Raw genomic sequence first — 27,065 nt, 5'->3', positions numbered from 1 at the left:
CACGTTTGAGACGAATCTGTGCAAATTTCACAAAGACAGAAGGCTAACATGTAGCACATAGTGGTAGAATTAGAAGCAATGTGGTATAGGACACCCTTACGATGTCAAGAGTGGAACGTGAACGAGCAACGATCGCAAACGCTGTATGATTGAGGACCAACAACAGCAAAAGACAGCCAAGAGAGCAGTATGCAAGCATCTCTAACAATGCACGTTGACGAAATCAAGAACGAGGCGAGTGCTCTCTCGAGCTGTTGCCATCCGAAGTTGGCGTCGCAGTGGCATCCTCGGTGACAACGTTGGTGTCGCCACCCCGCTTGCCGTCGCCAAGGTTCTTTTCGAGATCGCCCTTGTCGTAGTCTTCGACAATGTCGACGTCGTCGTTGATGAGATGGCCCTGTTTGTCGTATCGTCGCGGCGTGATCTTTTCTTTTCGAACAACATCGTACGGGTTGATCTTGCTCGATACGGCAAAGATAGCCGACATTTCCTCGAGCGATCGACCTGCAGTCTCGGGAAAGATGAAGAAAGTGACAACCAAGATGACAAAGTTGAGCACAGCGAAAACGACGTACGTCTGATAACCGATGTTATTGAACATGACCGGCGTCACCATGACGACCATAAAGTTGAAAAGCCAGTTGGCGCTCGTCGAAATGCCGTTAGCCTGGGCTCGGATGGCGAGCGGGGTGATCTCAGCCGGGTACAGCCAGGTCATGCCGAGCCAACCCCAGGCGAATGACGTGTTAAAGAGGAAGTAGAAGACGACCGATGCAACGGGCGGACCGTTGCCCGAGTTCTTGATTCTAGGGACATCGAGGATAGCAAGCACAATCATGCAGACGCACTGGCCGGCGGCACCGCCGAGCATAAGCGGACGACGACCCATCTTCTCGATGAAGAAGACAGCAGCCCAGGAAGCAATAAAGTACTCGGTACCGTTGGCGGCAGCGAGGATACGCGAGTTGATGTCCGAGAAACCGAGGTTCTCCTGGAGCGTCTTGCCGATGTAGTACGTGATGAGGTTGATACCAGAAATCTGCTGGAACATCTGTGAGACGAAACCGAGGATGGTTCGGTGCAGGTTGCGCTCGGGACCGTTGGTAAAGATGTCGCGAATACGGGTGGTCTTGGCAGCCTCGAGTGAGGCAGCAATTTCACGGAGCTTCTTGCCAACCATGGGGTCGTCGACAGGTACGTTGTCGAGGGCGGCAACGACGCAGCGGGCCTCTTCTTCACGGCCCCTGAGCATGAGCCAACGGGGCGACTCGGGCAGGAAAGCGGTGACAAAAGTGGGCAAGATGAGCACCAGCTGGAGTGCAAGCGGCACACGCCAAGAGGCCGAGCTGGGCTCAAGGAAGAAGCAGCCAAAGTCGATCCAGTAGGCCATGGCGATACCGCCCGTGATCATGGCACCTTCGACCATGATGAGCATGCCTCGTTTGTGAGGCGGTGAGCATTCGCTCTGCCAGACGGGGATGGTGGCCGTGTGCATGCCGTTTCCGATGCCGAGAATGACACGGAAGACAAAAAGCTGAGCTAGACTGTACGAGGCGGTGCAGCCGATGGCACCAACGGCCATGATGATGGAGCCGATCCAAATGTTGACACGACGACCGAGCAAGTTACCAAAGTAGAGCATGGAAATGGCTCCAACGAAGCATCCCAGCTCGTAGACACCCGTCACTAGACCCTGAAGCACGGAAGCGTTTGAAGTTGGACTGGAATCGGGTCCGGTGTTGATTTCGGGGAACTGAGCCAGCCACGATGGAAGCGTGTAGAGCGAGCCGAGCACACCCTGATCGTAACCGAATAAGAGGAAACCAGCCGAAGCAGCAAAACCGATAGCCCAGTTGAGCCTGATACCGCGAAGACCGAGGAAGGTCGGGACCATGTCGGTCTCTGGCCTTCCCTCTTTCATACCCGCAAGACCCATGGTTGTGGAATGGACGCCAAGCGGCTATGCGAGCCAATGGTGTTAGATCAAGGAGTCACAGAAAGAAACGAGCAAGGTCGTAAGGCGGACGTGTGGAAGGAGATCGTCGTAGCTTGATCAGATGAGATGAGGGAGAGAGGGGGAAGGATGAAACAACGGTGACGACAATGAACACTTTGCCTTATAAGTTCTCAGGCAGATGGGACCAACGAGGGGACAGAGTCTGACTTTAATGTGCGCATCCCGAATGAAATCGAAGGCTCATGACGGGCGTCGTCTCAAAGGAGGTGCAGCGGCGGCTACGACGGAGTGAAAGGAAGTACGAGAGGCGAGGCGAGGCGAGGCGAGGCTGCGCGCCGCGTCCGGTCAGTGCACACACGCTCAACCGCACCGAAATGAAGTGCTGCGGTGCGATGAGAGCCAACTATGATGCAGTATAGCAGCGAAAGCCAAGACGGCCGACGAGTTGTGGACGGTTACGATACAGGAGACGGATGGACGGTGTCGAACGATGCTGCACCTTGGCTGCAAGGACGCTTTAGCCGAATTGAGGGCATCCACACTCGCCTGCCTGATCTCAAGTTTGCTATGCATGGTTAGAACGCGGAGTCGCTGGCGCGAGTCTCTCTGTGTGTGTATGTGTATGTTGGCTGAGAGACAGTCGTTTCATTTGCAATTCGTGATTGCAACGGAAGTCTCATCTACGCCAAGAAGGCATCGGTCGTTCCGTCGAGATCACAACACTACCTTTGAATGTCTAAGCGTCAGTTGAAAGTGCTGCCACGATGCGAGACCCCTGTTCCAGCGGAAGCGGTGCACCAAAACACCCATGGACGAAGGGGGCATGTGGCGGCGCAGCGACGGCGAAGGCCCAAGACAAGTGCAGAGATGCACACCTCGTCGATCTAAGTTATGACGACCTAAATGGGGTTTTTTCCCTTTCTTTTCTTTTTCTGAAAGCATTCTTTCAGAGTGGGGGGAGAGAGATGCGAAAAGGCTCTGTGGAAGTGCGACGAGCCTACAGTATGTTGTTTACAAGGCGGAAAATAGAGTCGGATTGTGCCGGTTGACATCATACTGGTTCTGAATGCAGAGCATGTGCAAGAAAAGCGGGGCTGCACTGCTTCTATACGCAAAGATCACAAACAGATGCCGGTGACCAAGTTTTCCGACACAAATTCGCCTTCGCTTACTTTTTGCTTCACAATCCACCAGGACATTCGTGTTTTGATTGTCTAGCGTGAGGCGTCATCTGAAGCAATCCGAGACCGTGTAGCACACGACGTGCCTAGATCAGTTCCTGACGCTACGTTCCACGCGTGGGTTCGAAGACAAGCTAATCTCTGGCGCGCACTAACACCGACCGAGCCTTCTCTTTGGAAAAGCCGACTTCGGCGTTCTGTGATTTTTTTTCTTGTTTTCAATGTAGGGACAATCGTGAATAAGGGAGAGAGCTTCCTCTCCGCCCTGGTTTTGGGTATCGGACATTTCACAAAGCTTTCATTGCTGCGGACTTGGAAATCGGTGACTTTGAAAGGTGAAATGACATCGTTAATTGTTTTAATCTGGCAGTGCATTTGTAAATCAAACGTGATTCTGCTAACGTTATTCCATTACTCCTCTGTATTTTCAGCTCGTGGTGCTACTCATGACTTCTGCCATGGCCGCTTCTTGAAGCATGCGGACCTGCTACGACTGCTGCGCAGCCTCCGACGCTAGCCGCTTCGTCCCGATGCAACCTTTGAGTATCGAGTGAGATCGTAACGGCAATCGATTTGTACACTGTTACCGGCTCCTTGCCGGCTCGAATCACAATCAAGAATCGACATCATAGACAAAGAGCAAAGGATTGCGGGTTACCAAGGTGACCAGCAAGACTCAGCTCAGTCTCCCGCTACAATCAAGTCTCGCTACCTCCAAGTCTCGTGTGCTGCACCCTGGAAGAGCTAGGAACGCTCACTCGCTTATCCCCCCAACTTCACACGCTACCTGACTTGAAGAATGGGTTGCCCGAGTAGAATCAGGCAATTGCTTTCGTTGCTACACCACTTGAAAAACGCCTGTCTTTGATCGAGCATTTCAGTGACGCTCTACCCCGACTCAGCCTGTCATCCAGTGCGGGGAAGCAGAGGTTGGCTATATTCGCATTACAATTGCATCCTTCTTTTGCGCGGAACAAAAAAATATAATACAAACTGTCATAGTTGGATTTCATCCTCTTTTGATTTCGCCTCGAATTCGTTTGGAAACGCCACGCCCTTTGACGCGCGAGCAGTAACCACACGCAGAGCGTTTGAGGTTTCCCCCCCCTTTTTTTTTTTTTTGGTGGGTGGTGGGGGCATCTCGAGCTAGTCGACCACTTTCTTCATTCGAAAACGCATGCTCAAGAAACTCACCATCAGAAGCTGCCTTCGAGAAAATGCATCTGCTGCGGCACGCTATGCTGATTCGGAGCTTTTGCCGAGAGTCTTCCCTCAGCACCCTCGAATTCTGCTTTGGCAATTTACCCCGTGCCATTGGTCAAGGCGAAGAAAATCTACATGCTGTGCTTTCGGGATGCCCGGAACAATTGACGATTGTCTCCTTCTTTAAGGAGCATAACGACACTCGCCCAGACCCGAAATATCCGATGGCAGTTTGGCCCGCCGCGCGCACAAATGCAAGCCTCCTGCACACCACCTCCTATCCAACCGCTATTCTCTAAGATCCTGCATCGAAGCTGCATTCTACCGATCCCCCGCAGCCAAGCTTTCGGCGACTAACTTAGAATCGAACACGTCGCGCAACTTTCGTGTCTCTTCCAGCATTCCCAAGACACCGCACAGAAACAGATCAGGGCAACGGCAGTAAGCAAGACGATCGTCTTGCCATCTCGACCGTATTTGGTCTGACAATGGCATCACGTCTGGCTTTACTAAGCCAAAGTTTAAAGTAGACCTCACTGTCTCGAGAAACACTTGCGAGTCAAGCGAGTTCGGTCTCCGATCGGTATCAGCCGCCTCGCTTCAGCAACGGCGTCGTCATCGGTGAGTGTAAATTGAAGCTGTCGTATGCCCAGCTGGTCACACGATTGGTTCAAACCGAGCAGGATCCTGATCGTGTACCAGCCAGGGTCGATGATTAGTTCAACAGTGTGGCTGCCCGTCCGAAGAAAATCACTGATCCGCAGAAAGAGTCGCGTCATATTGATCGACGACGTCATCGCGCGTCAAGCTCAAGTTCCTCCTATATAGCCTGTAGCAAGCGGAAGCATGTCTTTCTTCAGGACATTGCCGAACCCCCCTTGTGCAAGACTCATGGATCAATCTACTGCACGAAAAGGATGTCTAGACAGCCAATCGGACAGGGTTTGTATCTTGAATTTTTGCGCGACTTCCCTTCAGCTTGGAAAATCACCGTTGCCAAGCATCTTCGCGATCTCAAAATCCAATCTTTCGCTCGGTTCGGTTCGAATCGCGGATGCTTCTTCTTGAGGTACGATGCGCTCATCGCACGCTCGCCTCAGCAGGACAAGATGCAATATGTTATGTTTTAAAGTTCGAACAGCTCCGAACGTTGCTCGATCTGACAGCCAATCAACTCGGGCCTAGACAGATCTGATGTGTCCTTCGAAGACGTAGAGAAGTGAGTCCCTTAAAAAGCATCACGAGGCGTACAAGAGGGTAAAACAAGCGTGAAGATAGAACTCGTGACTGGTTAGTTATCATGTAGACGAAAGTCAGATGTGATGGCTCGAGTAATGAACGACGGTGACTGCCGGTAGAAGCTTTCCTTCAAGTCCACCAGTTGCGACCTGGCTTCTTGTACTGATTCTCCAACAGGCTCTGCATATCATTCTGCCGCTGCTTACCCAGCGTCCTGCTGGCTTCACTCGTATCCAAGCTCGTCACGACCGTCTCTACGCTCGGCGTGCCCTTTCGAGCCTTTGTCGGTTTTGCATCAAATCGATCCTGCATCCATTCGATCGCTGCGGGACAGCCGGTAAAGCACAAGATGATGTGTGCCGACAATTGATCCCTCGTATAATCGATGCATGCACCTTTGGCGCTCCAAGCCACGACAAGATCATCGGTCGTCTTGAACGGTACCACTTCATCATGCAGCGACTGGTAGATTTGACAAGGAACCGTGGGTACGAGTTCGTTGATGCCCATTTGGTTCTCACTGATCACGTGCGCAGGAATGCGCTCCTCGAGAAGATCGGTCGTATTGAAATAGGTTCCGAGCACATCTTTGTTGATAGTGCTAGACATGATCACTTTGAAGCTTTTCGTGAGCGCCATTTCGAGCGCAGCTGCACCCGTTTTGTTGGCGTGCTGGTTGAGCCATTCTTGCAGTTCGGGGTAAGCGTTCGCGAGCCCCTGCATGACTCCGACAATGAGTCCTGCTGCGATACCCTTGTTGGTATGCTTAGCGATCGCCTTCAGGTCGCTCGGTAAGCCACCCATACTCGCTCCGACCAAGTACTGTGTCAAATCAGCAGCGTAGGTCGGTTGCAACTGTGCTGCCCATCCAACCGCCAGTGCACCGCCCGAGTAACCCCACATGGTGATCTTTGCTTTGAACGTGCCATTCTCATCCTTAGTCACCCCCATAGGTTCAAAATTGAGACTGGCACGAATCGAGTCCAAAAAGGCATAGCCGCTCTGGAATCCTGCACCAAAGGCACACGTCTCGCTCTCATAATCCGGTATTACTGTGATCCAACCTCGATCCAAACATGGCGCGATAAAGATCTGCTCGGAAGCAGCGCCGAGTGTATAATCGTTACCCGCTCTCAGCGCGTAGCTGGTACGAAAGTTGGTTCCCGCAGAATCGCATTTAGCGCCATAGATCATGATACGGTATTTGCCGTCTTTGTCCGGTGTTGCTGTCGAAGGGCGGAGAATGGTAAGGACCGTGACCTGAGGTGTCATGCCATCTTGCGCTTTCGTTTTGTACGCCACCTGCCATGCCTGGAGGGGTGGGTCTTCGAAGCCGGGAAAGTAGACGACCTCGATGGAACGCGAACGGAGGATGGCACCATTGCCGAGGGCCGAAAAGTCGTCTGGTCGGGTAAAGTAGAACGGGTCATTGGCTGGGAGTGGGATGCCTGCTTTCTTGGAGAAGAGTCTGTGGTGCGGACAGATTGAGATCAGCTGTGAGCACAGAATGGGCATACGGTAGCTCTGCAGGAGTATCGACTCACGATCTAAGGCTGGCAAAGCATCCCTGTACGTCATTAGTCTGGCCCATGACTGGCAACAGGCTTGCTATAATAGTAGCGGTAGTCAAAGAGGAATTCGAGAGGGAGAACGACCTCTGTTTGTACAAGTGCAAGAAGCTCTCTGGCAAGATTCTGGTCAGGAGGTCAATATGATGGTGGTGATGAGACAACTAGGAGCACGACGGCGAAGACAGTCATATTCTTTGAGGCTAGCCTAGCGGCGCTCAGGGAGCCCCCATGTCTTATAGCATTGGTTGCAGGCAGACCTCGTTCAATGTCCATCCAACACGAAAGCATGTCCAATTGGATCTCGACTTCGAGGGGTATTCGAACAGCCCGGCTCCCGCAAGATAATTCACGAAACGTCGGACTTTACCGAGTCAAGATAGTGTGCCCCGTCCAGCAACCTCTACAGACGAGCAGACGAGTGCCGATTGACGAAGGGAAGACAGCGTTTCAACACGCTCTGAGTCAGGGGCTTCTTAGTGTGAGGCTGTCAATTTAGTGCAAAGTCTAAATAAACCTCGCGCGAACCACAGGCTTCCATGCATTGCGCCGATCATAGAGACGTCCAGAGAACAGACCGCTCACTGTTCGTGCACCGACGATTCGTAGCGCGCCGTACGACCATGCAGCAATCACGAATAGAGGTACGGCTTCTTCGTGCCGCGCGGTCGTAACTTAATCGTGAGTGCACCTGCATATCTGTGGGTACAGTGTAGCAGCATGAACTTTCCCTGTTTTTTTTTTTTTTTTTTTTTTTTTTCTTTTCTTTTTCTGAAGTGCTGTTCCACGATCTGTGTTTATGCGTGTAGGAAGTTAGATTATCTTCTAACCCTAACCCTCCACGAGGTCTGCAGCTGCGACTGCCGACCCACTTTGTCGTTCTCATGACTAACTTAGTCGGAATGAACAGCGCTCTCGGCTGCTGCTGCTGCGAGCCCCGTGCCTCGAGCCCCTTTTTCGAATCTCTGATACTCGTGCATGTTTCATACAGACATCATCCACAAACATCGGCCAGGTTCGTAGTCATGAGTTACAGTCACGAGTTGATGAAGACACGTGATATCGCATATCGTGGATTCGGTTTTGGCTTTTTGTTCAACCGTCTTATCAAACATTGGATCAAACATTCACCATTCACGATTCGTGATTCGTGAATTGTGATTCGATTTTCTGCGCTTACCGCTTTTCGCTCGGCGATCACGCAACGGTACACGAAGCGTGAATCGTGAATCGTGAATTCACAATTCGTCGATAGACGTGGAATCCGGACCGTAAATCCGCTGTGACTGCAAAGTGACATCTTGGGGTGGCCCGTGGACTGTGCTATTATGAAGGACGCTGCACGAGACGCGATTTTTATCGATCGAGGCTGCACTCACGCACGACTCGTGCTCGTTCGCTAGCCAACGGGATCTTCGCAGAACCCTTGAGACGAGTTTTGCAACACTCCGGCTTTCCTCGTTCTTACTACCATCATCTTATTCCCACGCACCCACACACTTGTATAATCTTCCCAAAATGGCTTTGTACGTTGTTGGCGACGTCATCGAGTGTAAGTGTCAACGGGGGGCAGAGTTTGCCACGCATAGCTGCTGTTGCTAGTGACTCGACAAGGAAAGCAATCTGGCGCTGACACTCACTTTGGTTGTACTGCCCTTGTCGTGAACGATGCTCTGTGCGTGCTCATAGACCGACCTTTCGGCGGCGACGTCAAGTCCGGCAAGATCGACAAGATCGATGTCAAGACCGGCGGTCACGTAAGTAGCATTCGATCCACCTTGGCCATATCCTCCTACACATTCAGCAGCCGAGACACTCTCGCTGACCTTCGTAACTCATCCTTCCATCCTGACTCTTCACAGGTCGACATCAAGTACCACGTCAACGGCGAGGAGATCATCTCGACCCAGATCATCGGCAAGAAGGCATAAAGCCTTTTCCTACCTCCCCCTATCTATCATCCGTTCCAATACATATGCCGATCTCGCGTTCTTCTCAGCTTCTTGACCCTTTCTCAAGTGCGATCCTGAATACAGAGTCACATCCTCATACATCTGAACCACTTCTGCATTGATCGAATCCGAACAGCCCTCTCAAGCAGCAGAGCTTTTCACCGTCTGGTCAGTAGCAACGTCAGCCAGCCCTTCCTTGGACGACTTTGTGCGACCAGACATGCGTCCCTGGACGTAGTCCTGACCTACGATGTTGAGCGCATTCGAGAGAACGTCAACAAGCGCCTCTTCGACCCATTGGTTCTCTTCAAACGGAACATCGACTGTACAGATGAAACCATGTGTGAAGCTTTACGTCAGTCTTTCTGTGCGCCAACCAGGCGCGCGATTGCTCGGATGTACTTACGCCAAGAAGTGGGGACCGCCTGAGAGACGGTCTTGTGGCTGAGCCCGTGCTGCGGATCTCGCAGCAGAACTAAGAAGAAGAGCGATGTCTTGGACTCTGTCGTCTTGGTCGATGCGTCTGCTTCCGCCAAAGCATCGCCAGGTAGATCAGTGAGGCATGCCTGGATGCGTACGAAGACGGGGCATGTCGTAATCGGCAGTGCATCCGCCGTCGTCTTCGCCGGAGGAGCAGCCACTTGGTGCTGCTTAATACACTCATCTAGGTTCGCTTTGGCCAATTTGAAGGCGGCGGCAAAGCCCTCGACCGCATTCAGATCACGATCCTGCTCGGAACCGTCCGCGGTTGGTTTAGGCTTGGAAGCCGGCGTTTCGATCTGTGCCTTGTTGACGATCAACTGTTGATCGGTCGCGTTCGAATTCACTTGCTCCATGACCTTTGCCAGCACCTGGTAAGTAACATCCGATATACCGTCGTATCCAACCATGTCGTGGCTCAGCGTGACTTGGATGATCTCGTGCGCTGCAATGGGCGGTGCAACGGCGTTGACGATATCGGTCCAACCTCGCTTGCCTACTTTGGTCACCTCTTCACCCCATTTTTCCAGACCAGCCTCCTTGACAAAGCCACGAACGCCTTTGGCTAAGTCCCAACCTTTGGTCCCCAGTTCGCGCGCTTGCTCCGCCTGGCTCGGTGCTCGCTTTTCAAACTCTTGTCGTGCCTGATCCGCAATTTTGGTTGCTTGAGAGAGGAGCGAGCTTCCCCAACCGGCCCATCCCGAGGATAGCAGGCTCGACTCCGCCTTGGCCAACCCTTGCTCCGATGCCACTGAACTAGTGATCGGCGCATCTGCAACCACAGACGACGTAATCGATTCGGTCTCGATCTTGGCACTATTCGCTGGCGCGACGCTTACCGAAGGTGCACTCTCCTCCTTCTTGCGCAGCGAAGCCCTGCTACTCGACGCCGCCCTACTCTGCACTAAGCTATCCAGATCATCGAGCAAGCTCTGCGCATCATCGGGCGCATTTTTCGACGCTGAAGCTGAAACGTCGTTCGAGCCTGTCCCAGAAGCTGTGGGTTTGTCCGCGGATTTGCGAGACGCTTTGCTCGGCGTAGGCTCCGTGCCGAGATTGTCGAGATCGGCAAGAAGATCGTCGACGTCCTTCCGATTGCGGCGGCTCATCGTTGGTGGTGTTGAGGTATAAAGACGCGGATGTCGCAGGATGGTAACTTCCGGGGATTGCTTCGAGGTGAGAAAGATAAAGATGGTCCGAATGCGGTACACGTTTTTGTTGATTAAGACACGCGAACCTACTGAACCAAAAAGGCTGCACGCGCCACCAAGCAGCAGGAAGGACCCTGAAATCCAACACGCACCAAGCCTGAACCAGAGCACGAGCATGAGCATCCCCCAGTCACGAGTCTTGCTCCTTCAATCGTGAATACCTCGCACTCGGCTTTCCTTCCAAGGCCCACTACACTTGGACCTGGCTTGAAACTTTTCTTTCTGAGAGCTGGCGATCAAGAAACAGGGAGAGTGGCAACGAGGCTGGTCACATCACGCTCCAAGCAGTTCAAACATGCCCACCTCGTCTCCACCCAGCCGCGGCGATGCTAAATCATCCGTCACAACGCGATTCCGTTTCGTCCTGCTCTGGATCCTCTTTTCCGCAGCTAACTACGGCTATGGCATTTCGGAACTGAATGCGCTCCAACCCATGCTCACCTGCCAAGTCCGCTCTCCCTCTCCCTCTCCCTCTGCGTCTGTGTCTGTGTCTGCGTCTGCGTCTCCTTCCAGTGGGTGCATTTCGCTGACCGAGGCGCAATTCGGCCTCGTCACTTCGCTCTTCACGCTCGGCGGGCTCATCTCGTCGTTCCTCATCTCGCCGCTCTCGAAATCGCTCTCGTGGGGACGAAAGACGTGCATCACTGCATCGGCGAGCTTTGGCATACTGGGCAGCCTCGTGCTCACCTTCTCCTCCAGTCTCACTGGCTTAGGTATAGGTAGATTCGTTCAAGGCATCGGATCGGGGATTGGCGTAGTCATCGTACCAATCTTCATCAACGAGATTTCGCCAACAGCGTTGAAGGGGAGCATTGGAGTGCTGAACCAGTTTTCGATCGTGTTGGGGATCTTTGTGGCTCAAGCGATTGGTGCGAGTTGGTTGGGAAGTGATGGATGGTGGTGGCGAAGTGTACCGGGGGTGAGCGGGGCGCTGTCGTTGCTACAGTTGCTGGGCTCGTTGACGGTGGGACTGGAGTCGCCAGGGTGGCTGGAGGGTGAAGGCAAGAAGAGTTGGACGATGCGAGCCAACGATGAGGCGGACGAGGTGAGAAAGGTTTTATGGTCAGCCAAGGAGGTGCAGAGTTGGAAAGAGGGCCGAAGAAGCACCGGTAGCAATGATGACGCTCGATCCGACGAAGAGAGACAAGCGCTTCTTGCTGGTAGTGAGGCAGATGCGTCCAGAGCCAACGTGAGCTCTATGGAAGTCAAAGTGGGGCTTTGCACGCTCTTCTCGGATCCGGAGCTTCGACCAGGCACGCTTCTGGTGATGCTAACCCAACTCGGCCAACAGCTTTCCGGCATCAATGCGGTGCTGTACTACAGCGTTGGCATTCTCGGCTCGATCGTTCCCTCACTCGCCGGGTCGATTGGGATCGTGATCACGCTCATCAATATCGTCATGACTTTCCCGCCCATCTGGCTGATTGACGAACGCCGCGTTGGGCGCAAAACCCTGATGCTCGCATCCGCTCTGGTCATGAGCATCGCCTCTGCCCTCTTGGCCACGGGCATCGTCTACGGATACAAAATCATCAGCGCTATATGCATGATCCTGATGGTCGCCGGCTTCTCGTTCGGACTCGGTCCGATTCCTTTCGTCATCTTGCCCGAACTGGTCGCTTCGAGAGCCGTGTCGACCACCACCTCGTTGGGTTTGACGTTGAACTGGACCGCCAACTTTGTCGTCGGCTCAGCTTTTCTACCCATCAAAAACTGGCTTGCTGGCTACGACGCCGACCACACCGGAGGTGCTGTATTTTGGATCTTTGCGCTGACTAACCTGGCCACAGCTATCACTGTGGCTAAGATGTATCGCTACCAGCCTGAGTGATGGATTTGGCTTGAAGCTCAAACCCGCTTGCACAGACACAATTCACGATTCAGACACATGCGACGAAAACGGGAAACACTGTAAAACTGACTCTAAACGTGAAACTTTGGTCTATACATGAGGTCTCGTGAACGTCACGCAACAAATCAAGCGAAGTAATCGCTCCTGCCCGAGGGTGAAGTCGTTGACTTCAGCCAGGTAATCGCCGAACTTGTGCTGGTCTTCTGACCACGTATCCTGATGCGTCCTCTTGAAGTCGGCCGCGCACTTCCTCACCGTGGTCGAAATGGGCACTGGGTCATCTGTATGCTGAGCCACGGTCTCGACAATCAGACTCGGCATCCAATCAGGCACCTCGTAGGGAAAAGCAGCTAGCAACGCCGACGCGCCCAAAATGCCCGAATGAAGCTTGAGCAGCTGTGAATCGTAGTTGGCATCGCCACGCTTCGGCACCAAGGTGGAAGAAACAGTCTTAGTAAACCGGTTCTTGAGCGTCTTGATCAGTCGGCGTTGAGAGCAGCGCACGATGCCGGACAGAGTGGTCGCTGCCATCTCGCGTACTTCGAGATGCTTGTCGCTCAGAAGCTCGAGCAGCAACTCAACGATCGAGTTGACCAGCTTCTCGTCGAGGTAGAACAGATTCTGGAAGTACATCACCTGCAGCACAGCCAACGAGTCGAGTCGTGCCCGCCACGAATCCACCGAAGATCGAGTCACCTCAAGTAGCGTCTCGATCAGCCTGCCGGCATATTCTGTCGTAAAGGGATAAGTCGAGATCTTGGTCAACACGGCGCGTGCAAGCGCAGACAGCTCTTTGTTATCATGCAGCTCGAGCATGCCAAAGATATCCGGGATGTACTTGATTACTTCGCCTGCCAGTGCACTGTTTCGATGGTCGCCCATGGTCGTCGAAATCCACAGCAGCGCCGTCATAGCAGCACGATCGTACTGGGAAGTTCCTTCCGCTGTCGGCTTCCTCTCGCTTCGCCACTGCACCAATTGCTGCGACAGCGTCTCCAAACGGCCGCTGTATAGCTCGGGTCGCGACAGCAACGACCCATGACCTGTGCTGCAAGCGTTCAGCATCAGCTCGACGCTGCCAAACGATGGATAGACCTGCAGCAGCTCCAAATCGGCCAGCCCTTCGCTGATGACGCTCCTGACCTCTTGGAAGTGGTTGTCGAAATTTTGCGAGTAGATGTTGATAAACTCATCGGCTCCAAAGGGCGTGAACTGCAGGTTCATCGAGATCATGGCTCCCCTCAAAAGATTCTGCGCTTTGGCCTGCTCCCAAGGACTAGCCGTGCTGTTGTCCTTGCCGATATTGTCGCGAGCCGCCTGCACAACGTATCGGATGAGCGGAAGAGCACGACGCGGATCGCGAGCCTGCAGCATGTATTCGATGCATGACTGCCAAGCTGGTTGACTGTCGGGTGTACAGCCCTCGAAGATCTTTGGCAACAGAGTCTCGAGCCACGACCACAGCTTGGCCTGGTCTTTCATGTTCCAGTGCTTGGCGCCGCGGTAAACACCGCAGATGAGCTCAGCCGCAGCCCGATGCCTGTGTCGATCCTTCTCGAGAATGTACTGTTCCGTCGTTGTTTGGATGAATGGCAGCAGCTCGACGCCGAAGATCTGGAAGATGGACTTGAGCAGCGTAACCGAGTCGCTCCCAGGATAATCCCGTTCCTTCTCCTGTGATAGATGACGGCAGAACGATTGCCACCAAGACTCTTGCGTGAGTATGGTGCGCACTGCAGCCATGGCCGGCTGAGATTTGGGGTCCCAGTCAAACACAACGCCGTCCGCAGGCGGTGGATTGTACACATCCTCCTCTTGGCCCCAAACGAGCCAACCCTGTGATGGCTTGTCACGCAGCTTGCTGTCTGGTGTCAAGGGCTCGGCGAAGGCCGCAATGTATTGCTGTGTCCATTCGCTCGAAACGGGTGTGGGAAGCTTTTCTGAATGCTTGAGCGGGTTCTTGCTTTGGCCAAGCAAGAGGTCCTCGTCCGTTGGAGCGAGCGTACGCAGCTTGATGTAGTAGAGGATCTTGGTAACAGCCGCCTGAGCACAGTGGCGCATTTTTGGATTTTCGGAGATCATCTGCTCTGCCAAATACGTCGCAGGCTCTTTGGGCAACGGCCTATCCTTGCGTACCAACGCCCTCAACAGCCGAGCTGCAAAAATCGAGAAAGCCCAGTGTGTCGTCTCCTTTTGTGCAAAGTCTAACGCTTCGGCGGTAAGATTCTTGTGCAAGTCGTCGATTCTAGCAAGACGGAGGCGTCGCTTGGCCGCCACAGCCTCGATGAGCTTTGCGTCTGGTGTCTGCAGATCAGCAGGCAGTGCACGCTCCAAAATGTCGGCGGCCTCGTTGAGCGCAAACGAGTCGACCTTGACTGTCAGGGTTGAAGGTTCGGCAAAACGGACGATGAAATCGTTAATGATGCCACGCACCAGCTTTTGTATTGAAGGCTTGGAGTGATGTTGAGCATGAAGAAGGCTCGTGATGTAGTCGACGCTGAAGCGTGCGTCCGTAATGCAAAGGTACGAAGCACCTTTTCCACCCAGTACGTACAGCGCACCTTTCATCCTGTCGTCAGGCACGCCAGGCTGAACGGCCTCGATGAGCTTAGGCAAGCAGAGAATCCAAGTGCCATCGTAGACGCCTCCAATGGTGTCGAGTGTGTTTTGTGCCGTCTGTCGAATGCCGACATAGTTAGACATACAAAATTCGAGGATATGCAGGATCAATTTGTCCGTCAATGGCCTTCGCTTGCGATGGAAGCTGTTCAGCCTTGCTCGACTCGTGTTGTAGAAGGCCGCGCGGCGAATGAAGAGCACGCGTGGAAAAGCCTTCTGTTTGGCATACAGCTTGGCGACATTGCGGAAGAAGCTGAGGGAGCGCATGTGAGCCTTGTAGTCCTCACTGTTGAAGCTGTAGCAGGTGAGGTATGAACGGATCGATCGGACAAGCATCTTGACGCAATCGATCTGGTCCTCTGCTCCTGAGTTCTGCGTGCTTTGAGCGGCGAGATGCAGAACTTCGCCGCATCGCAATTTGAACGCGGCTACCTTCTGGTAGCGAGCATCTTGACGGTCGACCAAGCAAAAATGCGAGCGGAAGCGCGGCGGGATCTCAACGAATTCGGGAACTTCATCGCCCAGGTCCATAGCCGGTTGTCCGTCTCCGACTTCATCCTCTTCAATCATAGTCGGCATGCCGACCAGCCCCATCCTTACCACCATCAGGTAGCGGCAAAAGTCGTTGGACCAAGCTTTGTCCCTCGAAAGCGCTTCCATTTGAAGTGCTTCCACTTTGTCCAAAGCTGGGATCACAATGCGGTCGAGCAGCTCGAGCGTCATGCCGATCTCGGCATCCGAGGGCTGGTGCCAGTTGATCTTGACACTCTTCTCGTCGTACATTTTCCCCCAGAAGAGATGGGACCGCTTGGCGAACGCTTCGCTCTCCCACGTCTCTTGGTTGACAAACCGTTGTTCCCTTGGATAAACGGTTGTCAGCGATGAGATGACTTTTTGAACCAGCTTGGCTCCCGAGGAGTAGCCCCTTTCGCTCTTGCAATGGGTTGTGATAAGCTGCAATATCGCGATCAAGTCGTCCTTGTAAGCTAGCAGGTTCTCGCCGGGTCCATTCAAGACTCCCGTCAGTACACTAAGGTTCCAGTGTAATGCCGCGTCGCTTGGCGCTGGTAGACTGGTGCTGGTGGTCCGAGTCGAGCTGGCCCCGTTGGCGATCTCGGTACGGATGTTGGCGATGCACTGCGGCACGAGCCTCTTGAGCACCATTTTACTGTCCGCACGAGCGAAGCAGCCGACCAGCGAGCCGATGACGCGTGCCGATGTGGCAGACACCGTGGTTGCGCAATAGTCTGCAATCTTGTCAAACGACCTCTGCAACAAATATGGACTCATCGCGCGACAGACGGCGTCAGAAGCGGCCATGATCATGTTGATCACTTGTTCTTCGGACTTTCCACCCGTTCGCCCGCCCTTGCCCTCCTCTGGAAGCGTCTCAAAGAGAGACAGGACTCTCTGGAAGAAGGCCGAGATCCACGCATCAAAGTCGGCGGTGCTGATGCGCAACTGGTAGTCCTCCTGCTCAGGCGAAGCCAGGATCGCATCGTCCTCAGCTGTCGCCGAAGTTTCGGCAGCGTCCACTTTCAGCTCTGGTTGATCTGGGATCGCCTCGAACGCCTCTTCGTCGTCGGCATAAGCCTCTGGCCTCGTCAAATCATCAATACGAATCGAAAGGGTCGCCAACAGGACGAACATGCATGTGCTCATGGTCTTCATGGGATCGTTGAGGTCGATACCAGGAATGCAGAGTTGTAAGAGCGGCACCAGATGCTTGCCACCGGCTCGATACAATTGACGAGACGTGAAGACGGGCGAAAGGGTCGAGAGCGCCGTGATAACGGCGTTGGTGCGGTGAGTAGTCTCCAGCGCCTCTAGCGAGTTGAAAGCGCGATCCAACACGGCCGGAAAGACCATCTCTGGCGCGAGGATGGCCATCCTCTTCAAACTGGCTTGCGACGCCGCAATGGTGAGCGGATCCTTGGAGAACATGGAAAGCAAACAGACCGTGCGGAGAATCGAGACCAACTCGGTCTTCATCTCGCTGGTGAGACGGTACTGCTGAGGTGTCTTGCACTGTGGACGTTCTTCCTCTTTCGCACGCTTGAGAAATTCAAACATGATCTGCTGTACCAGGTTGGAGAGCGAAATCTGCCACATGCCCCAGTTGGAAGGGTGAAAGTAGCTCTCAGTGGCCTGAACAAACTTGGCAAGATGGTCGAGCGCCTTGGAGCCAGCTGGATAGGTGGCGACTGGTCTTTTGGCACCTGATGGACTAGGCGAGCATTTTTCTGCAGGGGTTGGAACATCCGATGCCGGTGCGGACTCACCAACGCTTGGCCCGTCTTTTGCTATCGAGTAAGCAATAATGACAGCAAAGGACCGGAGACGATCTGAGGGCTTCTTCATCTTGAGTGTAGCGCCAGACGCTGCGGCATCTGGACCGCTTCGAACACTGGCAGACTGGGCCATGAGAGCGGCATTGGCCGCTTTGGACGAGCCGACGGGAAGGCCAGCAGATTTGAGGCACTTTGTCATGATGAGCGAGTACTGCTGCTCTGTAAAGATACCGATTTGGCTGAAGAGGCCGAGTTGGCCTGATGGGCTGGCTGTGCCCGACGTTGCAGCAGAGTCGTTTGCTTCCGAGAGTTGCGATGAGTCTTCCACGTGCATTGGCTCATCGCTGTCGGCTTTCGGTGCTGAAGCTGCTTCGGCAGGCTGAACCTCTGGCCACACTGTCGCTTCCGCAAGCGAGCCAGCCTTTCGAGCAGACGAAGCTGAGCTTATCAAAGGATCCGTGACGTGCATCTCGGCCAGACGAGCGAGCAGATCGAGCATCTGATCGTCGAACAGGGATGAATTGAAGCTCTCCCACAGGCGAAACATGGTGGGGAGCCATCGTTGCGGGTGGCTGATGGGCAGGAAGTGCACGAGGAAAGCCTGTGTCGCAATGACCGAGTTGAGGTTGGAGCCGTCCATCTTGGGCAAGAAAGTTTGCAGCATGTCATCTGCCTCGCTGGGTGGAAAGAAGCGCTGAGCAGTCTCTGCGAGGTCGAGGAGAACGTCGGCGATATTGGTCAGCCCGGTCCTGCGACGCTTAGGGAATAGCTCCTTTTCGAGAATGTTGTAGAGCGGCCTCCATGGTAAAACAAGGTCCTTGATGTCGCATTTCTTTTTGTTCTCGATGAGCGTCATGCACATATTGGCAGCCAGCTCGATGCATCGTGTGTTGAGCCCAGGGAGCACAGCTAGCTCGTAGTAGAGCCGAGCAAGCCTGGCTCTCGTCTTTCGGAGGATGGGGTATTTCAGCGACAAAAGGCATTGCAGCCGATGGTTCCACTGGACAAGACCAATGTCGTAGTCCTTGGTGCGCACGCAGTCGATCAGCCTGCGAATGATGTGGTCGAGACGAGCATCGAACTCCTCAAGAGTCTCGCAGGTGTAGGGTAGGCTGTTAGGATAGTCGAGCTGCAAGTTTCTGTTCTCGGGCTTGAGCCTCTTCGCGGGCTGCGGAACACCGTCGAGGCTCAAGATGGGCACCTCCTCGTCCTCATCTTCGTCTATGTCGATGGCTGGCTCCATAGGGCTATCGACTTCAAGTACATCATCGTCGTCCATGATTGATGTGTACGCTGGGTGAAGATATGCGGCAAGTAGATTTCTCGTATAGCGAGAGCGCAGCGATAGGTTGCCGACGTAGTGAATCCGTCAATGATTCGATCTTTGCTTCTGATTCTCCGGGGCTGAGAGAAGAAGCTGGGGTAGAGAGGAGAGTCGACAGATGGTCAAGAAGAAGCGTTTAGTTTGTATGTGATTGTGCTTGTGCTTGTGCTGATGCTTGTGTTCGTGAGTGTCACTTTGGTCGGCTGACGCGGTCCTCCACACCTGCCAAGCCGCGTAATCTTGAATTATTCGTGATTGTGATTCGTGATTCGTAATTCGTGAAGGCTCACTTTGTCAAGCACCAAAATCATTAGACTTTTTTTTTCCCTTTGCATTAAGTTGTGAGTTAGGAATATCAAAAAGCACACGTACGTATAGGCTGAGTCGCGTGGCCAGCGATCGACGCTCTGTGCTCCACGCTCCACGCTCCACGCTCACTTTCAACTTCTGTCAGAGCTCTGGCCAAGTGATACACATCCAGCAGCCCACGAAGGCAAGAGGCGGGGCGCTACAGGACGATATCGAATTGATTGCGTCGGATGCTAGAGCGTTCGGGACTGTACAAGGTAAAGCGAGAGCAAAGTGTAGATGTGTGCTTCGAAGAGGAACCGTAAATCATCGTGACAAATCGTATGGCTTAGCAGCATCCGTTCTTCTTTGTCTGTCCGCCATCGTCAGCACTGGGCTGCACCGTGATCGTCTCTCCGCCTGAGGGCTTGATCACGTCGTCCGATGACTGCAATGCCTTGTTGGATACGATGCGGTAAATTTCTGTTGAGGAAAGAATTGGTGTGTGTAGGAATGCACAACACATAGCAGAGAAGGACAGAAGACGAAAAGAGTCAGCGAGCAGGAACGAATTTATCCAGATGCTTGGTATGAATGTGGAACAAAGTAGCTGGCGTCCCATGCGTACCTGTGAGGATGTTCTGGAAGGCCTGTTCGACGTTGGAAGCATCGAGGGCCGAAGTCTCGATGAAGGAGAGGTTGTTTTCGGCTGTGTGAAGACGAAGTGAAACGAGAGAGATGGAAATTTGCAGATTGAAGATGGCAAAGAGAGGAGCAGGTCAGCAAACCAAACTTTCAGGGAGAAGCGGCAGAAGCATGGGGTTGAGATGGACTGATTTCCGGCGTTCGGACACTTTTCCGAGCTCGAGGCAATGCCAAGGGTCCATGGACGTAGCTCTGACGGCTTGGACAATGTAGCCAACAGCAAACTTACCAGCAAAGGCTTTTGCCTCCTCGGTGGGAACAGCACGAAGGTGTCGCAAATCACTCTTGTTTCCGACAAGCATGATGACAATGTTGCTGTCGGCGTGGTCTCGGAGCTCCTTGAGCCACCTCGACACATTGACGTATGTGGGATGCTTGGCAATGTCGTATACGAGCAGAGCGCCGACAGCACCGCGGTAGTATGCCGAAGTGATGGCACGGTATCGTTCCTGTCCGGCGGTATCCCAGATCTGGGCCTTGACCGTCTTTCCGTCGACGGAAATGCTTCGGGTAGCAAACTCAACTCCGATGGTTGACTTGGACTCGAGACTGAACTCGTTGCGGGTGAATCGAGAGAGAAGGTTGGATTTACCGGTACCGCTGTCTCCGATGAGCACCACCTTGAAGAGGTAGTCGTAGTTGGATTCGGCGGCCATGGCGGTGAGTGTGATGTGGGTGTTAGCCAGGGGAATCAGCCAGTACAGAGCGTGTTAATGGTTCGAATGGAGCCCACAATGAATTGACCGAGAGGGGTTACTTTCGCTAGATGGTAACTGCGCCAAAAGTGAGATGGGATAGTTCGAGCTCACGACGTAGAGTAAGATTGGGTCCCAGAGCCGATTCGAAGATAGTCCACCGAAAGAACCGAGATGTGAGACTTGAGTTGGAGAGCTAGCCGGGTAATGGGGTACGAAATGACAGATGGCAAGAGATGGTGGATGAAGGTAGAAGCGGTTGGTGATGAAAACGAATAAGGAAGACCCGAGTGTGGTCATGCAACGAAAAGTGAAAGCGCTGCTGCCTGAAAGATAGCCCGCGTCTCGCTCGTTTGTGTGTGTGCGTGTGTGTGTGTGTGTGTTTGAGGTGCTGCAGCTGCTGTTCCAAGGGGCGGCGGCAAGCAACACAATCACGAATCACGAATACCATACGCACACACAGCGCCGCGACCCCGCGCAAAGTGTCCACAATCAGCTTCGACTCGTGACGGATTGTAGCCAAAGCTCACGCGCATCTGGCCAGCGCAATGTCTTGATTACAAAGTTAGAAGGCGTTTAAATCTACAGATAATTATGCGAATCATGGCTTTGTATCAACTCGTTTCGAATTCAATTCAAAATAAAGACGACTCTTACAGCTCGACTCAGTTGGCAGAGGGAGGCAGAAATCGACCGATTCCAGCACCCGATCTCTGATACCATTCTGTTTTTTTGTTACTTATAAGTTATACCTCACACTCGTGACGGTTGGTAAGCTAGAGAAGCCGAAAAGATGATTGACATTCGTGTATGATATAAAGGTGAAGGAACTGTAATCATTGACGAAAAGCAAAAGGATCGCGAGCAAAGTCAGCGAACTATTCTGCATGACACGAAAGTTGCACGGCAGGTCGGATTCTACGACATTGCTGCAAAAGGACGACAGCTCAGTGATGCATGTTTGGCTGTATGCGATAGTCACTCTTCAATACAATTGCAGTCTGGGGCGACACTGGTTACTCATCATCGCTGTCGTCGTTATTGCTATTGCAAGGGGCCGTGCGAGCTCGTCCTCGTCCTGCGTGCTCCATCATGGGTCGAGAAAGTAGCGACTTACCTTTTGCAAAAAAAGCCAATCCCGCCGCTGTTTGTGTTTGAAAGCAGCGAGATGGCAGAGCAGACACGGCGGAGAAAGAGATGCAGCCTTGGGAGCTGGCTATGGAGAGGGAGGAGAATACTTACCTGTATTACCAGTCCTATCCTTGTCGAATGCGTCGACTTGAGCCGACGACAAGACATTGAATAGGGACTGGATGAAAATATCGGTCAAGACCGCTGCCGACTTGCAAACGACCCGATCCACCTCCGTGACGACCTAGATCCTGGGACGATGTGCGTCGGGATTCTCACGAAGAGACTCACCATCGCCATCCTCGGGCACAACACGTAGACATCGACGACGAACGCCGAATGCGGTAGACCAGGCCTCGCCGGTATCAGCGAATGCTACGACCCATTTTGTCTGCCACGAGGGGCAGACAAGACGGAAGGGAAGGCTGCGCCAACTCCTTCTGTTTTTCTTGAAGACGGGAACGCGAACTTGGCACGGAGAAAAAGTCCAAGCTCGAACTTTTGTGTCTGTGGATTGCAGAATGAAAGTGCAGATGAACGACGTTGTCAGCATACCGTGTCAAATCAATAAACGAACATCATCAAGCTGTAGCAGCCTAGCGACGGCGAGCTTAGGGTAACCTACCTTCTTGGATTTTTGTTCGAAGAGAAGAAGGAAGACGGTGTTTTCACTCAGACGAGTTTTTCTAGCCAACACATTCACGATCGCGAAGAAGAAAATTCCAACCTCACCGCAGGTAACAAAAAATGCCAGGAGGAAAAGAAAAATCTGAGCAGCAGGCACCCAGAGGCAGTCACAATCACGAATCGTGAATCACGAATTAAAGCGTGAACCAGTTGCTTCAGTCACGAGTCGGCGTGAGTGAATCACGAATCGTGAATTTTTTTTTCGCTCTTTTGTGAGACTGTAATTCTCTGGCACCTTTCGAATCGGGTTTGGGGTCGTGGATGGGACTCGTGACTTTCATGTTTTGCGCCAACCACGAACACGCGTGGCATCTTCGTGATTTGGGTGTGGTGTGTGATGTGATCTTCTGAAAGGAGTTGGACCCTGAATCAACTCGACTGGAGGCTGTTTCCTCTCTCACATCACATCCACGATTCGTGATTGACAATTGCAAGGACACCGCAGTGACGAAAGCTTGGCTCATTCGTGATTCGTGATTGCTCGATCCTGCCACCTAGAATCACGGATAGAAGCGTCGATGTCTCGTGATCCTTTGGTCAACATAATCGCTTGCTTTCAGTTCCCGTAGCTGTAATCATTGTTCATCCCCGCATTTCAAGTCGAAATGACAAGCCATCCGTCCTCACCGGCACCTTCTCTCGGATCGCCAGCCTATCGCAAAGGTGTTGCGTTCGGCCAGCCAGGTTGGCGTGCCTCTCGCGCTTCAAAAGGTCGTGTCAGTCTCATCAATTCACCCTTACAGAGAGGCGCTGCTTATCCTTCCGCTTCGCCGTCCGTACGTGGAGGGACACCTTCGTCTTTGCCTGGCTCTCCACTCATTCGCACCGCTCCTACTTTGAGCACGCAGTCTGTACGCGCATCAAGACTGTCGGACACACCGGACCTGAACGGCTTCGATCAAAGTTCAGAGCAGTCATATCTATCGACGCCGAATGAAGAGCATCCAGAACCACCGTTACCTGATAGGACAAGGCGCAAACGCTTTGTCCGCAAACGCCCGCTTCTCGAGCGTATTCAGCAATGGCCTGTCGATGTATATTATCGCCTCACATCCAGCGTATTCGACCTTGAAGAGCAACTCTTTGCAGATCAAGCTGGCAACGTCCTCGGTGCCATCCTTCACGCGGCTTCTTTACTCGCGCTTCTACTCTCTCCCGATTCCAGCTTGGGGTCTTGGTTCATGAACAAGCCGGCACACCGACGCGCACAGAACCCGGCCATCGCGTACGAGTACCTCGTCAGCCATACAGGCGATGAGTCTGCTATGGTAGATGCGCTCAAGCGACACGCTCGGAAGAGCGTTGTGTATCAAACTTCTGATCGCTTCTTTCGATTTGCGTCGAGTGCCATGTTCCTGGTCATCTTTGTCACAAGCTGTGCAAACGCATATCTGTTTTTTACCAAGCGCCGAGCGTACAAGTTCTACTCGCAGCAGAAACCAAACGAGCCAACAAGTTCCAGCATGCAAATGAAACACGGCATCCGTCAGCTGTCCATGTGGGATCCAAGCCCGTATACTGCCAATCTTTTCGCAACTTTTTCACCAGCACATGCGATCATCTATCCTGCCGCTGCACTGGTCCGCATGGATGCTTTTTCATGGTTCATTTTTGCCTTCCTGCTGTTGGCAGTTTCAACCCCGGTGCATCTGATCTTGCATCAATACCAGCAGCTGGTAAAGGACAAAGGTGTTGTGCAGGCTGCCGTGCTGACAGAGTACAACGAAAAGTACGTCTATCCACGTGCTACTCCTGTTGTCCGCGATCAAACTACTCAGACAGATCTCTAGACTGAGCTTCATGTATCACACCTTGCCACATACATGCATTCACACCAGCAAAGTTTCAATCATTTCTACGATTCTTTTGTCTGGGTAGCTTTGCAACCACGGTTTGGAGCATTAATCGTGAATTGTTCATTTTTGCTGGCGTACGTTTGCGCCTCTTCCTTTGATGACTTTTTGCACCCAGCAGCCGAGCTGGGATTCCTACAGTATCTTTGTCTGCTATGAATTTCTACTTTCGATGCCCTACCTGGTTACAGACGGTACAATTCCGACTCTCTGCAGTAGCGAGCTTCGTCGAGCCCTATCGACCGAAGCGGCTTGCTCCGGTTTCAAGTCCACGTCATGGCTGAAGCTGTGTCCTCGAGCAATGCCAAGAATACGACGAGGGGGCGAGATGGTCAGAAAATCTGCAATTTATCCATGGCGACGAGCGACGGACAGCTTACCAGCAACGCTTGGCAAATTGGCACGATCCGTAGCTTTGAAGATGCGTGCACGGTTCATGACCAGACAAGAGGTCAGTAGCCATTGAATCGAGGTTAGAGTCTGCGAACCTGCTACCCACAGCTTGAATCGCTTGCACGGCTTAGTCTTCCAGAGAGGATTGCGTGGTACCTGACGCAGCTCGTGTTCACCGTGAGCGAATTGACATCGACTTCGGATGTGATGTGGTTAGAAAGTTGGCGGCGTTAGTCGTGAGTGTCTGTCCGCTTTACGCGAGAGCGGGGCCAGATAGCAATGATACTCACTCTCCGTAGTAGCAGAATCCTTTCTCTTCCCAATTCCGACAAATTTCGGTCTTGTACAATTTCTCTTTAGCATTGAAAGCCGAAGGACCGCGAGTGTGCTCTGTGCGGTCGTTCGATGCTTTGCGGGATCGGGAAGTCAGCACCGGGACATAAGTATCTGCAGGGAAGAAGGAGTGTCCGGCAGAGGCAGCTTGTTTGTGCTGCGAGTTGTGATGAGCTTCCAACTGATGTGCAAAGTCGGATCGGTTGGCGAAGGTGGCGAGAAGTTTCAATGAAGCGCTCGGTGGCGAAAGCTGATGCCAGGCTTCAGCACAAATTGCAGGTTGAGCGTCGAATTGCATTTTATTGTGAGGATTAAGAGAGGCGCTGACGTTGCTGGTGTAGGAAGAACTCTCGCGAACGAAGCTCAAGCCAGGAATTGCTGAATGATGGTGAGTCAAAGGCCGGGCTCCTGGCTGCTTCTGAGGACGAGAAGAATAAGTTTGCTGCAATTCGAAGCTCGAGGAACACCTTTGGGTAGGGATGAAGTCCATCGTTTGCTGAATGTGTGGTTGGAAGCGTCCGCGGGGAGCAACTACAACTTGAGGCGAGGATATGGTTTCAAGTCCAGTACTATTGCTCTTAAGCTCGCACACAGTGGAGGAGGACAGAGGAGCCGAATCGTTCAGCCAGGACCAGTGTTGGTGGACACCGTGATCTGATTCGGACCACGATAGCTGTGGCGGAGGAAGCTGCTGATAAGATGGCATGACTTGGTTCAGACTGAGCCAACGGAACCTCCGTATTTCCTCTTGAAAGTGCTGATAAGAAGGAAGCTCATCCTTGCTCCAGGTCCGGTGAGTGTCAAGGACGTCCTGTTCCGACTTGATTGGAGCACTGTCGTGTTGGATCTGAGGAGGTAGAAAGGATTTCAGTTTGGTCGGAGGGGCAAAGGCGCTAGCATCGGCGTCTTTGCACAGTGATCGAAAGCTAGGCGCAGATGGATCCATTGCGGTACTGATGTATCACCATGAAGCGAACCAGACCAGACGAAATGGGAAAACTGACTTGCTTAATTCAGCGAAGAATCTGAGCAGACGTGGAAGGGTTGGTTGTATTCAGTAATGAGCAAGGTGCAGACTGAGAATGGGCAAAGCTCATCTCCCTCACAAACAGCTTCAGATCGAGCCTAAGAACAACTCACATCGATAGCTTTTGGAACGGTGGGAACGAGAGAGTCAAGAATCTGACAGAGTCTTCTGCGGCGTGAGACCGGAACAAGGCAGATAGTAGAGCCAGGAAAGGAACATGCTGAACCCAGCATGACAGACGGAGGTGAAATGAAGAAAGTTCAGGACATATTGGAGCCTTTATAGGACCGACAGGTTCCAAGCCCAAGTGTAGGCACGCAACATGATCAGAGCAACCTCGAGTGCCGTGCCTCGAAGCTAGTCAATGCCGATTCGATTCCCTGGCCTCTTTTCGACAGTAGGCTCAAAAAAGAGTGGACCAATGCGCGATGCTGGAGCCATGCTACCACGATGTGCCGACTGTACAGCTCTAGTCTAGCACGCTGCGCAGTCAAAGAGACCATCTTGGGCCCCATCGGATGGATCCGATGCCGTTCGGAGCGCAGGAGAATGCGTATGAGTTTGTTTTAGTACAACATCCGCCTGAATTCCAAACGCGCTCGAACGCGTTCTCACAATTGTCGCTTCACGTCACTAAGTTCACAAAGGTATTCTGCCTCTGGAGAAGCACTTTGAATGCGGCAATGTCGGGCTGTCAGTCTTCTCTCCATGGCTCACTTGAGCACGCAAGCCAAACGTGAAGCTTCTGTCATGTCTGCTTCAAACTTGGCACACTGACGTCCGAAGAAGCACAACCGGCCAGGAGTTCGAAATGTAAGTACGAAGCGAAGCTGGCTTGCCTCGCCCTCTTTTCCAACAGGAGCTGGCTACCAGCAAGGCTTTCGTACTGTTCGTACGGAGTTGCTCAGAACCGCGAGTGGCATGCCCCTCTGAAATGAGTCAATAGCAGCTTCAATGACTGCTTGCACATGCCAGTCTCACTCTCGCACCTTTGCTCGCTATGGGTCTCGCGCGCAAAGGTAGCGCAGATGCACGACTTAGCTAGCAGCACTCTTCAGGGAAATGAAGCCATGTAG

General features: G+C 52.9%; 9 protein-coding genes across 9 annotated transcripts; 3 read left to right on the top strand and 6 right to left on the bottom strand.

The window, feature by feature from the left end:
- Positions 1 to 223: 223 nt before the first annotated feature.
- On the bottom strand, positions 224 to 1,936 carry UMAG_01656 (putative sugar transporter; the record flags this gene model as incomplete). The annotated part of the gene is made up of 1 exon (XM_011389338.1): positions 224 to 1,936. The coding sequence occupies one exon, from the start codon at positions 1,934 to 1,936 to the stop codon at positions 224 to 226; it is 1,713 nt and encodes a 570-aa protein (XP_011387640.1).
- Positions 1,937 to 5,709: 3,773 nt separating this feature from the next.
- Positions 5,710 to 7,171, bottom strand: UMAG_12161 (uncharacterized protein; the record flags this gene model as incomplete). Its single annotated transcript, XM_011389823.1, has 2 exons — positions 5,710 to 7,074; positions 7,154 to 7,171. The coding sequence occupies 2 exons, from the start codon at positions 7,169 to 7,171 to the stop codon at positions 5,710 to 5,712; spliced, it is 1,383 nt and encodes a 460-aa protein (XP_011388125.1).
- A 1,495-nt stretch (positions 7,172 to 8,666) lies between these two features.
- Positions 8,667 to 9,079, top strand: UMAG_11139 (uncharacterized protein; the record flags this gene model as incomplete). The annotated part of the gene is made up of 3 exons (XM_011389715.1): positions 8,667 to 8,700; positions 8,838 to 8,905; positions 9,011 to 9,079. 3 exons carry the CDS (start codon positions 8,667 to 8,669, stop codon positions 9,077 to 9,079), a joined length of 171 nt encoding a protein of 56 aa, XP_011388017.1.
- Positions 9,080 to 9,241: 162 nt separating this feature from the next.
- On the bottom strand, positions 9,242 to 10,689 carry UMAG_01654 (uncharacterized protein; the record flags this gene model as incomplete). Its single annotated transcript, XM_011389337.1, has 2 exons — positions 9,242 to 9,423; positions 9,507 to 10,689. 2 exons carry the CDS (start codon positions 10,687 to 10,689, stop codon positions 9,242 to 9,244), a joined length of 1,365 nt encoding a protein of 454 aa, XP_011387639.1.
- Positions 10,690 to 11,086: 397 nt separating this feature from the next.
- Positions 11,087 to 12,622, top strand: UMAG_01653 (uncharacterized protein; the record flags this gene model as incomplete). Its single annotated transcript, XM_011389336.1, has 1 exon — positions 11,087 to 12,622. One exon carries the CDS (start codon positions 11,087 to 11,089, stop codon positions 12,620 to 12,622), a length of 1,536 nt encoding a protein of 511 aa, XP_011387638.1.
- A 111-nt stretch (positions 12,623 to 12,733) lies between these two features.
- Positions 12,734 to 18,832, bottom strand: UMAG_01652 (uncharacterized protein; the record flags this gene model as incomplete). The annotated part of the gene is made up of 1 exon (XM_011389335.1): positions 12,734 to 18,832. The coding sequence occupies one exon, from the start codon at positions 18,830 to 18,832 to the stop codon at positions 12,734 to 12,736; it is 6,099 nt and encodes a 2,032-aa protein (XP_011387637.1).
- Positions 18,833 to 19,514: 682 nt separating this feature from the next.
- UMAG_01651 (putative Rab family GTPase YPT31) lies at positions 19,515 to 20,526 on the bottom strand (the record flags this gene model as incomplete). Its single annotated transcript, XM_011389334.1, has 3 exons — positions 19,515 to 19,648; positions 19,794 to 19,874; positions 20,100 to 20,526. 3 exons carry the CDS (start codon positions 20,524 to 20,526, stop codon positions 19,515 to 19,517), a joined length of 642 nt encoding a protein of 213 aa, XP_011387636.1.
- Positions 20,527 to 22,988: 2,462 nt separating this feature from the next.
- Positions 22,989 to 24,173, top strand: UMAG_01650 (uncharacterized protein; the record flags this gene model as incomplete). The annotated part of the gene is made up of 1 exon (XM_011389333.1): positions 22,989 to 24,173. One exon carries the CDS (start codon positions 22,989 to 22,991, stop codon positions 24,171 to 24,173), a length of 1,185 nt encoding a protein of 394 aa, XP_011387635.1.
- A 411-nt stretch (positions 24,174 to 24,584) lies between these two features.
- UMAG_01649 (uncharacterized protein) lies at positions 24,585 to 25,908 on the bottom strand (the record flags this gene model as incomplete). The annotated part of the gene is made up of 2 exons (XM_011389332.1): positions 24,585 to 24,825; positions 24,920 to 25,908. The coding sequence occupies 2 exons, from the start codon at positions 25,906 to 25,908 to the stop codon at positions 24,585 to 24,587; spliced, it is 1,230 nt and encodes a 409-aa protein (XP_011387634.1).
- Between the last annotated feature and the right edge of the window lie 1,157 nt (positions 25,909 to 27,065).

The sequence above is a fragment of the Mycosarcoma maydis genome, chromosome 3 (genome assembly GCF_000328475.2).
Source record: "Mycosarcoma maydis chromosome 3, whole genome shotgun sequence".
NCBI lineage: Eukaryota > Fungi > Basidiomycota > Ustilaginomycetes > Ustilaginales > Mycosarcoma > Mycosarcoma maydis.
This window is presented reverse-complemented; position numbering and strand designations above follow the sequence as displayed.